The sequence below is a fragment of the Drosophila eugracilis genome, unplaced genomic scaffold (genome assembly GCF_018153835.1).
Source record: "Drosophila eugracilis isolate 14026-0451.02 unplaced genomic scaffold, ASM1815383v1 contig_2088, whole genome shotgun sequence".
NCBI classification, from domain to species: domain Eukaryota; kingdom Metazoa; phylum Arthropoda; class Insecta; order Diptera; family Drosophilidae; genus Drosophila; species Drosophila eugracilis.
In genome coordinates, this window is record NW_024572964.1 from 1,490,287 (window position 1) to 1,504,395 (window position 14,109).

Below are 14,109 nucleotides of genomic sequence, written 5' to 3' on the forward strand. Positions count from 1 at the left end.
AAAGACGCGCCCCCGGCCGATGATTAGTCCTTAGATCCTTGGGCAGGATGGGAAACAGGCGCTGGGAAAAACACACACGCATCGCGAAACATTTGGCGGAACTTGCGGAAGACAAGTGCGGGGAACAAAAAGTCGCGAAGCGAAACTCTGGGAAGCGGAAAAAGGACACCTTGCTGTGCGGTGGGAAGCGCAAGGTGGCGGGCGGAATTTCCTGATTCCCGGCCCAAGAGGCACTCACATATGTTGAGCACATGCTGGAGGAAATTCCCGGGCGACGGGCCAGGAATCAACGTCCTGCGTGGGAAAAGCCCACCCACGCCCACTCAGTTACCTGTGTGTTTGGGTGGGTGGTTCGTTGGTTGGCTGGTTGGCTGGTTGGTTGACCTTGCCAGAGCATTGGGTCCATGTCCATGGAGTGTTGCGATGCGTGTCTGGCACAATGAAAACCCAGCACTAGATGGATGGATGGAGAGCTCGACCTGAGGGAACGTGGGAAAAAAGGATTTACAACGAAGATGATTCTCAGCCGAGCTGAGAACTGAGCTGACTGAGGACTGAGAGCTGATGACGTGCCTGGTCATGGCCATGTAATGCAACTGTGTTTTTGTATCTGCTTACCTGTTGCACGCACATGTTAAAAAGTCATCATAAATCTCAGTCGACGAGGACTCGGCTGCTCAGCTCTCTCTCTTTCCCACCTTGTGAAAATATTTTCACTTTTCATGCGGGAGTTCTCCGTTTGAGAATGAATAGCAAGGATGGGTATATGGGTATGGGTGTTTGCCTTATCTATCAGATCTGTGTAAATTCCCAGCTTATCATGCAAAACACGTAACCACGTAGCCTGATCCTGTCGGCCAGGAAGCCAAAGCTACTCCTTTTGTGCAACATTCCGTGACCTTTCCCGCGAACTCCTGACTGCACCGGCTTAGGCTGCCTAATAATTTGTATAAATATTTATTTTTGCTACCGATTTCCATCTGTTCAACGCCTCCTCCAGCTCCCTCGGTTGGCAAAGGTGTGAAATTTAAAACCCCCTGGCCATGATCTCTTACCGGGAATCGGAGAATCTAGGGGAATCAGAGAGTTTCGAATTCGAGTACGGGCCTTGTTTCGATTCTTGATTTGCATTTTTAGGCTACTTGTGGTGGCACGTTCCCCCGAAAAATAAGGGAAAAATGTATATAATTTGTATGCCTTGATTTGGGTAATAAATAAAACCGTTACCAGACTTTTGAAAATTGTTATTCAAGTCAATAAAACAAACTTAGAATAGAATGGACAGTTGTTTTTACTAATACCCATTGCTAAATGACGAAGATTTAATTTCCGAAAATGGTTTCCTAGTCAGGATTTCATCACCATTCAAGTGAATGTGCAACTTAAATGCTTAAATGCTGTTTTGTGGCACGGCAAGGCCGTCTACTTAGAATGGAATACAAATTCCAATACAATGAAAACACTTTTGGTAATTGCCCGGCTGAGTTTCACAATGTTACTTAAGGCTTAATAACCGAAAGTTTTCATTTACATGAAGGAATGTGTTCGGCTTGCTCAATGAAAGACCTGGCCAAGAAACATTCGACTAACAAGTTCTTTTCATGGCTTAAAACTTGAAATCAGAAGTTAACTGACTGAAAAGGTAAAAAAGGCTTTTGTAAAGCAGCAAAGAGTTGCAAGTATATTAAACTATTTTGTCTGGAATATAAAATAGAACTGAATAAACATATAAATAGAAAATGCGTAATGATAGAACCCCTTAATGGAGTTACTTTCCAGAGCTGCTTTAATAATTACAAAACGAATCTGATAAATAAGTTATAGTATCGTTTGGCAACCTGTATTTCCAGTTCCTGATCGAAGAAAGGTGACTAAAGATTAACAATGAAATAAGAATTTCGCAACCCTTTCCCCTTATAAACTCAATGCAATTTCACAATATATGTTAGCTAAGATTAGAAGACCTCCGATCGACGTAGTAAGTAATGACAAAGATCGCAGATCGCTGAAGATGGCCAAGAAGACGACGCATTTGTTAGTCAGTGGCATTGGTAAGAAGTCTGGATGAGTCATTAACCGTTATGGGGCAACCAACCAGCAGATGGGGAGGGGGAAACCGGTGAATACCCAAGCGCTGAACCATCAAACCGCTCGCCTCGAGCTGCAGCAGGCGAATAGCTGCAGTGCACCCACATAAAGTCGAGCCGCATACGGCCACTCTTATACGGTCAAACGAAAACACAACATGTTCGAGTTGCAAGTGCGCTGTTTGCTCTCTTATAAATGTTCGTGCTCGTCGAGCACTTATAAACCGGCTGCGTTGCCCAAGAAAGTCAGTTGCGTGCGAGCCGCGAACGCGAGATCATCGAATTTGAAATAGTCAGACTGCGACTCGGAATAAAAAGAAACAAAATATTCAAATTGTCGTGCTCTGCGAGTGTGTGGGTGCAAACAGATTCAGAAAATATATCAAAAATATCTGAATAAATTCTATAAAACAAAACAAACAAGCTCCTGGATTTATGAGCAACAAAACCAAGTTACCAATGTGCGAGCACAGAAATCAAGTGAAAACCCAGCGAATATGCCAATAAACTAAAGACATTTTGGATTACAAGAAACCCACGCATTTTGGATACCAAACATCGTTCGGCGACAGCCAGAAAAACCTAAGGTAAGCCCGAAGCCCCGACCTTAATGAGGTATCCGAGAGATATGAGAGATACAAGGTGTACGAGTATGAGATACGGGAGAGATGCAAGAAATGTGCAAATTGCAATAGAAATTGTCACAGCGGCAAAACAAAAGCACTTAAACTTAGAGGCGTAATGAGTTTGTTCAACCTGACAGTGCCAGTGTCTCTCTCCTTCTCTCCCTCGCACCCTTTGGCCGTTTTTTAGGGGTGCGAGTGCAGCAGAAAGCATAAAAAATGCAAATTACACCGCGGGTCATGTGAAACTATGCTTCTGACCGTACCGCAGCGAACAAAAAAGAGAAGAAAAAGCAAGCCAAGACTATAAATTAATTCATTATGTTTAAGACAAGCCCGCTTTCGACATCTCTTCTTCATGCTCGCATGGACATCCAGTGCAGTCGGCAATTAAAATTAATAAATAAATTAATTAATAAGCGGCCGACTGCGATTTCGTGCCATATTGAAATTGCTAGGCAACCGAACGAAAAAGGCAGAAACAAACTAAAACAGCGAGGCAAGGCCCAGCTCCCAGCTCCCACTCACTTTTTCGAGCAGTGTAGGTAGGCAGCCACAAAAGCAACAACAACAACAACAGCAACAACAGTGCGTGTGTGCAATGCGACTTAAGAAAAAGAGAGGGGCCTATACAAGCCCAGCGAGTGGGAGCGAGAGAAACGCGTTTTGAAGTTATTTCTTTTTGTTGTTGTTGTTGTTGTGCAAGGCAATGAATTCGTTTTTTCTTTCTTTTTTTTTTTTTTTTAACAATTGTTTGGAGGAATTTAAGAAGATTTGCGCTGTGACTGTAATTGAATCGAATGCGATTAACATAATTTGTGAGGAAATGTTGTCTCTGGCAGCGAATTACAATAATGCCCGACCATTAGCTGATTAGTTGGCCATTAGCGAAGATGATTTCAGGGCTGAAAGTGCAGTTTATGTAACGGCGGAGATGCCCCCAAAGTATCTTCAAGTTTGTCCAGCTAATTTTAGAGGCCTCCTCCTCGAGCAGTTGGGGGGACACAAGCAAACTTGGCCCATCAAATTTTATGGTTAGCTGTTACCAGGCTGACCCAGTTTTCCCTTCAGCCTTGTATGTGGTGGGGGGAAAGACAAGAAAACCAGGAAGTTGCAGGCATTGGAATCCGTGTCCCAGACCATAAACAAAATTCTTGGCCACAAAAAAGCATGCTTTTCTTGGCTTTTCTTTTATTTCTGCTGCACTTTCCCCCATTTCCCCCAGAAGTGTTGTAATTGCTCTTGTTTTGTGCTGCGTTTTATGAATAATTTATGCACTTAATTGATTTTTGTTTATTGTTCGGTTCAAGTTAATTAATTACACACTTTATGCGTGCCGTCATTCCAGAATTTCTTCAACGGCGCCACAATGGAGAACCCAGCACAGAGTGTAAACGAAACCAAGGTGGATTTGGGCCAAGAGAAGGAGGCGCTGGAAGAGGAGCATTCCACCGCCGCCAAGGAGACCGTCATTGACATTCCCGCCGCGTGCCCCAACTCCTCATCGAACTCCACGTCCTACGACACGGACTGCAGCACGGCGAGCAGTACCTGCTGCACCCGCCAGGGCGAGCACATCTACATGCAGCGGGAGGCCATCCCGACTACGCCCCTTCCGGAGGCAGAGGATCTGGCCCTGCTCAAGTACGTGCACCGCCAGCACTGGCCCTGGTTCATCCTAGTGATCTCCATCATTGAGGTAAGAACACACACTCATCCCATTAAATCAAAGAAGCCGCAAACTTTCATCCCAAGAGCGATAAAAATGATATAGGTAGCGGAAAGGGACGAAGGGCGGAAGTTTTCCCAGAGTTTCCCTCGCTTTTCCTCGGCCCTCAGTCTGTCTCTCTTCATGTTTCGTTTTCTGAGTCTGACTCGGTGGCGCCCCCGAAAATCGATTGTAAACAAGTTGAACAACAAACAGCTGAAGGAAAAGCGAACAGAAAAGTATATGAAATCAGAAACTCGCAGTTTTTTTAAGGGCAGCATTTTTGTCATAGGAAAAGCGGTGGAAAATGTGGAAATATAACTAGAAATAGTTTGATATCAGATTTTTATATATTTTTAAATGAGGGAAAACATCTACATAGTACATGCCCTTAGTGGAAATGATTTGCTTCGAATAGAAACCAGCACGAATACCAAATAAACCTTCAGGGCAACCCACGGGGCGTATGAGTTTAGTTTTTGAAGCCCTGCCAAGTTGGCAGGACTCGCCCTAAGCATTTTCATAAGACTTTATTTGGGACGCGGTCGCGTGCCAGACAGCAACAACATAAATCAGAGTGAGAACCCCAAACTAACCCCAATCCTCTCTCCTTTCTGTCCATTTTAGATTGCCATCTTCGCCTACGACCGCTACACAATGCCCGCCCAGAACTTCGGGCTCCCCGTTCCGATTCCGTCGGATTCGGTGCTGGTCTATCGGCCAGACAGGCGGCTGCAGGTGTGGCGCTTCTTTAGCTACATGTTCCTGCACGCCAACTGGTTCCACCTGGGCTTCAACATCGTTATCCAGCTGTTCTTCGGCATTCCCCTGGAGGTGATGCACGGCACAGCCAGGATCGGTGTGATCTACATGGCGGGAGTCTTCGCCGGATCCCTGGGCACCAGTGTCGTCGACTCGGAGGTGTTCCTTGTAGGTGCCAGCGGTGGCGTCTATGCCCTCTTGGCCGCCCACCTAGCCAACATCACGCTAAACTATGCGCACATGAAGAGCGCATCTACGCAGCTCGGATCAGTAGTCATCTTTGGTGAGTTTCCCTTCTTTTTAAACTTTTCTTAACACTTTCCCACTAAAAGTCACCTCTTAAGTTATTTTCCTTTTTCTTTGTTAATGAGTTTACTAACTTTTACCCTTTCTTTTCTTATCATTTTAGTCTCCTGCGATCTGGGCTATGCTCTGTACACCCAGTACTTCGATGGCGGAGCCTTCGCCAAGGGTCCCCAGGTGTCGTATATTGCCCACCTCACGGGAGCTCTGGCTGGACTCACGATCGGATTCCTGGTGCTGAAGAACTTCGGACACCGGGAGTACGAGCAGCTGATCTGGTGGCTGGCCTTGGGCGTCTACTGCGCCTTCACCGTCTTCGCCATCGTGTTCAACCTGATCAACACGGTCACCGCCCAGCTGATGGAGGAGCAGGGCGAGGAGATAACCCAGCATCTGCTCCACGACCTGGGAGTGTCCTAAGTATAAGGATTCAGATTCATATTGAGATGGAGATTCAGATTCAGCTTGAGGAGAGATCGAGAGACAGAGAAGTCTGTGGAGGAAAAGAAAAGTTCACTCAACGATTTAGTTCAAAACTAAATTCGAAATTCGTTTGGCTTTTGCTTTTCGTTAGCATTACCGTTATCGTTACCGTTTGCAGTTACCGTTAACCGTTTCAGTTCCGAAACACAATACACACACACACACAAACTCAAAAAATGAAGGAAAATTAAGAAGAAGAAGAAGAAGAGAAGAACATAAACCGAAGCCGAAACGTGTAAACAAATGTTGTGATAGAACCAAAGACTGAATTTATTTCGCGTGTAAAAACCAAGTAAAAATCAAGAGGGAAATCAAAAATCAAACCGAACTAATCGCCTCTCGCTATGATTTCAATTAACCCATTATCCATGTTTTCGTTTAATGGTTTTTGCCTGTTTTCTTAAATTATGTATTTATTGGCCGCAATTAATTCTGAATGAATCGAGTCGAAGCATCAGCGAACTGTATCAAATTGTTTATACATCCATAAGCATAATCTGCTCTCGAACTATGTAGCTACTAGCGGTATATCTAGGTATAACTAGCCCCCTAACAAATTGTTTCAAATTGTAAATACTATTAAGTCGCACACTAGTCAACAAACAACAACAACAAACAAACAACAAACAACAACAAACAAAAACAAGCAAGCAAAAAAAGGATGGAAAACCACAGCAAAGAACCATTCAATTCAGATCAATTAAGCAAATCGAATTAAATTAAATTAAAGTCACTTAATGCGTTACAAAATCAAAAGCAAATATTTATCGTAAACCCCCGAACACACACACACACCCCCCACCCCCACCCACACCCACACACAGACACTTAAAAGTATTACTAATTATATTTATTTATTGTAGGGCAGCGAGGGTTTATTAATTTGTCAATCGAGCCAACTATTTATTTATTTATTTAATAATTTAGTGAAATTCACACAAAACAAGCACGAAAAAACAACACAAGAGAGAGAGAAAAGAGAAAAGAGAGAAAAACAAATCAATTTGAACTGTAAAAATATCCAATTGAAAAATACACACGAAAAGCCAAAGAAAATAAAAATCAAAACATTTCAAGAATACAACAGAGAAATACAAAATACAAAAGCAACCAGAGCGTTTTCATTTCCATCATTTTCCTTTCAGTTTTCCGTTGTCGGTTTTTGGCCACAATTTAAGGGCAATAAATAATCGAGCAAGAAGATTATCAAGCTACTTGACATATTGACCGATACGAAACGAAACGAAACGATACACATGCACACAAATCGACAGAATATATACATATATTCTGTTATATAGCTATATATATATCGTACGCAAATAGAGAAATATTCAAAGTAATCGCAGAATGAAAATAGCTAATCTGGCATAAAAGCCAGCAGAGCGTAAGCCAAAATAGAATCCTTGTGGGCCCAAAAAACCCCAAGATAACATATTCGATTTTCAAAATAATGGAACCACAGCCACGCCCACACAGCTCCTCCTCTTCCAACTCCCCTCTCAAAAAACTAGGAAACTAGGAAGCGGAAATGTTCCGCACGAGACAAGAGAAAACCAAATAGCAAAAAAAAAAATTATAGATAAATAAATAAACAGAGAAAAAATTGAACAAAAATAAATGTCTAAATTATAAATGAAATTCTCGTTTTCTTGATAAATAACTCAGGGCGGCGAGGCATGAGGAGTGCGAGTTTTCCATGGGGGGAAGGAAACTCAATCAATATTTGCTCCACATAAATATGAGCTGGAATTCAAAGCGGAAGACTGCAACTAAGACTTGAGGAAAATCCTTAATTAATACCCACTCCCAAGTAGACTTGTGTCAACGAATTTTCCGACTCGAAGGGTGCCAACTGTCGTCCCACCAATCGATATTTGCTCTATATTAGTTTGAGCCGTGCCAAATTGAAAATCCCACATGAAATATGAAGGCGTGGCATAGGAATTTCCTAATAATTCATATCGTCATTCTATCCTGCCGGATTATCAGGACTTAAGTCCATGAATTTTCAAATAGGCCTTCCACTCGAAGGACTTTTATCAAATCAAAAATCATTAGTAGGTGTTAGAGGGTGTTTAGACTTCAAGATACCTCTTTTAAGTACTTAATTTTAATTAGTAATTGTTATTTTAATGGTTATTAACAAAAATATATGATTGTTTTCTTAATTCAATTTAAAACTTTGATAACTTGGGAGCATCATTCTAAGTAACCAATATACCCTTTCAATTACGATTCCTATGATATAATCCTCATAATCCTTGATGGCCCAAAACTCAGCATTATTAATGATGAATATCCAAAGAAGCGTTAATCAGATATATCTGTTGAGATTTTCGAGTTAATAAGTGAGGCAGGCAATAAAAGGTCTTGAAATATTTACAAAAAAGTTAACGAGGATGTTCGTTATGTAAATATTGTAGTCCGAATCCCAAATCGCAATTAGTAATTGTGCATAATCAAAGCTGCCTGATTGCACCTGCCAATTAATTTGCACTTAAATTATACAATTACCAGGAGGACAATGAGGAACAGCCAGATGTGGCAGATAAGGCAGATATGCCTGAAAAGCGGGGCACAAGCTTAGTGCGTTCGGATTTCGGGGGCGGAGTAGACACTTGCCGCCACTTGCAACTCCCAGTCATGAAGACAGACAATGCCAAGCCAAACCAAACCAATCCAATCCGAAACGCACCCGGAGAGTCTAGGCAGTTTGTGGAGCAAGATTTATGGTAGACAGGAGCTGCCGCCTCGTGGACATCAAATTGAAATTCAGGCACAATGTCAACAGCAATCGGGGACGAGGTCAGACAGGCTCAGACGGTGACTGTGACTGCGACTCGGAATCCAGAGCTGACTCGGCTCTCTGAAGCCGAAAAATCCACATAAATAACGCGGGCATCCATCTGCCCCCCGCATCCCCGTCCCGTTGCCTTCTCGTCCAGCTTGTTTCTGCGAATGGCAGGTGCAACTCAATCAACGCTCCTCCTAGCGCCCCGTCCCTCCGCGGTATTTTGCCACAACGTTGCATGTCATCTGTTCGGGTCTCTGGAAGTGCAGAGCTGTAGAGCTGTGGACAGAAGCTGCGGCTTCGAGCGGGAGCCACCTGCCCAAAAGTTGACTTTGGACGTTTTTGTTTACATTTGGCGGAAAGGTGAAGTGGCGCAGCGAAAAGCTGCCACGGAATGAAACGGAGTCAGAGTTGCAGTCAGAATCGGATCCAGAACTCAACTGAGGAAGCTGGTAGCAAGTTTCAAGTGGGTATCACAGATCAACGATCTGCGGGCAGAAAGACCTCCGACGAGAACCTCCAAGGGTTCAACGTTCCTAAGAGAACTCTGAAGGGAAGCGATGACCTGAAAGAGGTGCTCGATCGATGATGGCTTTGTTAGATTAAGTATTTATCTTTTTATTTAGAGGAAGGAAATAGTCGCCATCAATTTTTGAATATAGTTCGTAACAGACACCAAAGGGCCGCCAGAAATTTATTTACTATGAACTGAGCCCCGTCAAAACATACAAATCTCCAGGGACGACCTTCTAAATAACTGCTGAAAGACATTCTTCGAGAACTTTGCGATTCCCTCAATCAGTTTGAATGAATCTAAAGAGAATGCCGATGAAGGACCACCTATCAAAGCATAACCTTATCGAGGCGACGAGAGCTCCTTAATGTGTCGAGACTTTGACCCTGAGAAGCAATTATCCCTTCTGGTCGATCGGTTTGATCACCCTACCCGGCATGACTCTGTTTCTGCAGTTTCCATCGGCATCGACATCGATCGTTTTGCGGCTCAATTAGGAGGCGGAGTTTTATCTACCTGATTTCGGAGTCTTCTTTGGGCTACCCAAGTAGCAGCATGCTGGGGCGCTAATTGAAGGGAACGGAGCAAAGGTCAAAGACAAAAGCCAACTCGCAACCAATCAGAAGCAGTCATTAACCAATATATTTAACCATACTATACTAATCCTCGGTTGTAAGCCAAATGGCGGAGTCTTTGAGAATCAGTTTCAGACGGAAGGCATCAACACCGCTTACGTAATAGCGCAGTAGCCGTTGCTCCCGAATGAATCCCAGACTTTGGTAGAGAGCCAACGCCGCTTTGTTGGTCAACTCCGTTTCTAGGACGATCACGGCCGCGTTTTTTATTGCCATGGCCTCGATGGCCATTTCCGAGAGAGCCTTCCCGATTCCGCGCTTTCTGTACTCCACATTCACCGCCAGCATGGCGATGTAACCCTGAAGAACTCCTTCTATCACCGTTTCCAACTTGCATACTATAACACCCACATAGCGATCTCCATCTAGCGCAAAGAAGCAAAGATCCGGCCAGTTGTAGACAAAATAGCGATAGGTGTAAATGGAGTAGGGTTCTGATAGCTCCTTGTCGATTAGATTCTGGAGCTCCTTTAGCTGCGATTCATCTTCGAAGATACAAAATGTAAACTGCTTCAGGGTCTCCGCTTTGTCCTTCGAGGTATCCTTAACATCTATAACAGATTGAGCTTTCTTTTGAAGACCTGTTTCCTCTTGTAAAAGTGGGAGGTTCACCTCTACAGGATCCTTCTCTATATGATCTGTTTCCTCAATAGAAAGCGCACGATCCCTCTCTATAAGAATCGATTCCAGGGCATTGTCACCCATTTTAGAAAACTGTTTTAAGTTTCTCAAAGAAAGTTGATAAAATTCCGAATTTTTGATAAAAGTAACTAGATTGAAAAATCATCATCAAATCATTTCTTGAACTTCTTAGAAAAAACAAAATTAAGTCATATCCCAAATAACATAATTTGTGAACCCAACCCAACCCAAAATATTCAACTTATACTAACAGATTGAAAAGAGAAACCTCCGCAAGAGAGTGAAAATGTCGTGAAAATTCCTTCCTGCGACCTTGGTGGCAAGGCACTCGCACAAATCCCAGCAGGTGACACTCGGCGTGGCAGGCTCTAAATAGCATTACCCCAACCCCTGTGACGGCTTCCACTTTGCCCAGCTCCATTCAGGGCAATTAAGAGGCACGCCCGGGACAAAAACAGGATTGAGAAAGGGGGAAAGCTCCCTGAGCATGTGAAAATTATGAAAATGTCTGCCACGACTTTGACAGTTGCCCTCGAAGAGGAGAATCCTTTGTTGTCTGTGCGAGGACGACGTTGACGAAGAATACGGAATTGCCGGCAAGCACGCACAGGTGTCCGCCAGGTGGGTGGTGGATCTCGGTCCCTGGGAGCTGCCAGGTGGGTGGTGACAGCTCTGAGCCAAGGCTCCCACCCTCGGCTTTGCATATATGAAAACTAATTTCGTGTATTAGGTTCGTGTTGATTGTGTTTCCCGGTCGCTTCCCCTGGCCGGCTTCCTATTTTACATCCGGATGAGGAAGTGCTTCCCCAGAATGGAGCCACAATGACCTCATGTGACCAATGGTTAATGGAGGGAATGCAACAGAAGCAATTAACCTAAAAGGCCCATAAAGGACACACAAGGTGGGAGGGACTCGTTTTGGGGTAACTCAACATGGGCTTAAAGTCACTTTCTTGCCGTAAATCAGATTAGCTTGCCTATAACTATAATAAAACATTGCTTGCTCACTTACCCCGCACTTTGATTTGGGGCCATTCCTGTTTGATTTGTGTCCTGGTTTTTCGTTGATGGCAAGGTGTTCATATGCCTTGGAAAATCCTTTAGCCGTTGGTTTAATTAATATTGACTCAGCGACACAATAAAGATTATTGATCCAGTAAATCCGATAATTTTGATTAACACTAGCTTATGTCACGTTTGTTGGGTTTTATGTAATGATTGTATTAGTTAATTAACGAACTTTTGATGCAGTAAAAACTGGAACTATTAACATTACTTTGTGGGGAATTATTATGCATTCGTAAGCCTTATCCTTATGGAAATTCTTTTCATGACAGTCTCCTGTATTGTCGCAGCTATTTATAAAGTTTCATTCTTTAAATTCATAACTGCAATCCTTTCTGAAGCTCCAGTTTCTTTCTCCGACTGCTTCAGTTATTATCCCCGCCACTAGACTCCTTTTCATAATTGCTCTTGTGGCACGGAAAATGCTTCCTTCCACTCCTCGGCCGCATTTCTAAGCTTTTTCAAATACCCGACTGTGGCAGAAATTAATTACACCGCCAGGACATAAGGACACTTGGCCCAGGACAGGGAGTTCATGGAGTGTTTAATGAAGCGGTTTAAGTGGCGGCTTTGCGGGGGACAAGCGTCGGTGTCTCACAAAAAAAAGGCGGCCGGGCCAACAAATTTCCATATTTGCCCGTTGCCGTCGCCGGCGTCGAGTGAGATAAATGGATGGAGGACACGTCCTGGGGCAGTTCTCTGGTGCCTCTTGCCTTTTCTTTCCACCTCAAGTGGACTTTTTGTCCAGTGCAGTTCATCGAAAGGAGCTAAGAGAGGGAGCAGGCAAAAGGTTGCTTCTTTGGTTGCCGTTTCGGTTTCTGTTTGGGCTGCCAATATTTCAGTTGGCCTTATGACAGCTACAAGTGCGCCTCATGCCTCATGATAAGCATTCCGACGATCCCGGTCCCCATGTCCATGTTGCGGATAAAAGCGACGACAACTGGACGATGTGAGATGCGAGATGTGTGAGGTTTCTGGGCAAGACAAAAGGCACGTTGCAGGTTGATTCCCGGCACTCGCGTGGGACGCACTCCTCATGGCTCCGCTCCACATGGTCGCGTGCTCCATTGTTTGTGTGTTCCCTGGAATTCCCCGATTCCGATTCCGCATGAATATGTCAATGTAATGATCTTTGCCGTCTGGATCTTCTGGCCCCGTTCGCATCTGTGGAATTACATAAATATTAACTTGTACTTTTTATAAACATGTTTGCGCACCAGAAACTGAGGATTGCCGTCCTGGTCATGTTGAATTCCGCGCGGAGGAAGGCTTCGATTGATATGATTTATACACTGACGACCACTGCACCAGACCGGCTTCATTCCTGGGGAATAAGTTAAGTGCAGTCCAGCAAGTTAATCTATTGACTCAGGCAAGACATTAAACCTGATCTTAAAGTATTTTTAAAGAAGCCATCGCATTAGAGGCTTGACTACAAATTACGATCTTCTTTTTCTCTATAAATGTACTTTACGATTTGGATTCTTTGAAAAGAAAGATAACTTTCACGCGATAGAATTCAAGTTTGGCTAATTAATTTCTTACCATTTATTTTTGCCAAATTTTTGCCAGTCAGTGCCCAGTATAAGTAATACATATTTTGTTGCGCCATAATCCCGTTCCAAAATCAACCCGCATTTATCAGCGTCAATGGGAGCAGCTCCTGTCCACCAGATTGCTAAAAGGACTCAGTTGCGTTTCTGTCACATTTTGCATTTGTTTTTCCGCATTTTTTCCATCATTTCTGCTCATTCCTCCCCCTACCGCGCGGAAATATGTGACAAGACTGACGAATGACTTGACGGCGAAATGTGCTCAAACAAACATAAATTCCGTGTCCGCCGGGATTGGGATTTGTTGACTGCTCCTCCAGCTGGTTGTCCCGATGTTTTCCCAATGTCCTGGCCAAAAACACGCAACTGAGAAACGCGGCAAAAAGCCAAAGTTAACACACAAACGAAGGATTGTCGCAGGTGTGCGTGTCGCGCTGGGTGAAATTGTAGTTTTTTGCCAACGGATTGTGTCATAACTCATCGAAATGATAAGGATGGATGGCCCTGCCTTATCGCCCAGCACGCGAATCGGTTTAATCGCACTATAACTTATTTTTTAAGCCAATTTAAAGGAGTTTTCACGGAGTTAGTAACAAAGCTACGCGACTTTATGAGGATCAGTGTGGCCACACCGGGATCGTTTAACAATGTGGCAGCCCTGTTACTGGAAAACTTTAATCCTTAGTTATTTGTAATTTTTCCCCTCTAGTTAAATATCTAGACTGAATTTTATTAAAATTATAGCAGCCATGCGTTACCACTTGAGCTTTAAAATAATTTATTTGTTTTATATTCATTTTTATTTACAAATAAAACAAATTGTGTAAATACAAAATTTGTAAATTTATGCCTTACTCTGGTGCTTGGTCTTAATTGAATCCTTAAAGCTGGCTGTGCTGACCTCCGCTCGGCTATATCAAATTGAAACCGATTTCATTTA

General features: G+C 43.5%; 3 protein-coding genes across 3 annotated transcripts; 1 reads left to right on the forward strand and 2 right to left on the reverse strand.

Moving 5' to 3' along the window:
* The first annotated feature begins 2,350 nt into the window (after window positions 1-2,350).
* Window positions 2,351-6,259, forward strand: LOC108102859 (protein rhomboid). The gene is made up of 4 exons (XM_017208061.1): window positions 2,351-2,674; window positions 4,059-4,409; window positions 5,046-5,463; window positions 5,590-6,259. The coding sequence occupies exons 2-4, from the start codon at window positions 4,080-4,082 to the stop codon at window positions 5,901-5,903; spliced, it is 1,062 nt and encodes a 353-aa protein (XP_017063550.1). The 5' UTR covers window positions 2,351-2,674; window positions 4,059-4,079; the 3' UTR covers window positions 5,904-6,259.
* Window positions 6,260-9,893: 3,634 nt separating this feature from the next.
* LOC108102787 (N-alpha-acetyltransferase 30) lies at window positions 9,894-10,698 on the reverse strand. The gene has a single exon (XM_017207948.1). The coding sequence runs from the start codon at window positions 10,612-10,614 to the stop codon at window positions 9,934-9,936; it is 681 nt and encodes a 226-aa protein (XP_017063437.1). The 5' UTR covers window positions 10,615-10,698; the 3' UTR covers window positions 9,894-9,933.
* A 1,352-nt stretch (window positions 10,699-12,050) lies between these two features.
* Window positions 12,051-13,836, reverse strand: LOC108102783. Its single transcript, XM_017207944.1, has 3 exons — window positions 13,162-13,836; window positions 12,834-12,940; window positions 12,051-12,780 (listed from the first exon to the last, which is right to left on the reverse strand). Exons 1-3 carry the CDS (start codon window positions 13,226-13,228, stop codon window positions 12,487-12,489), a joined length of 468 nt encoding a protein of 155 aa, XP_017063433.1. The 5' UTR covers window positions 13,229-13,836; the 3' UTR covers window positions 12,051-12,486.
* Window positions 13,837-14,109: the final 273 nt, after the last annotated feature.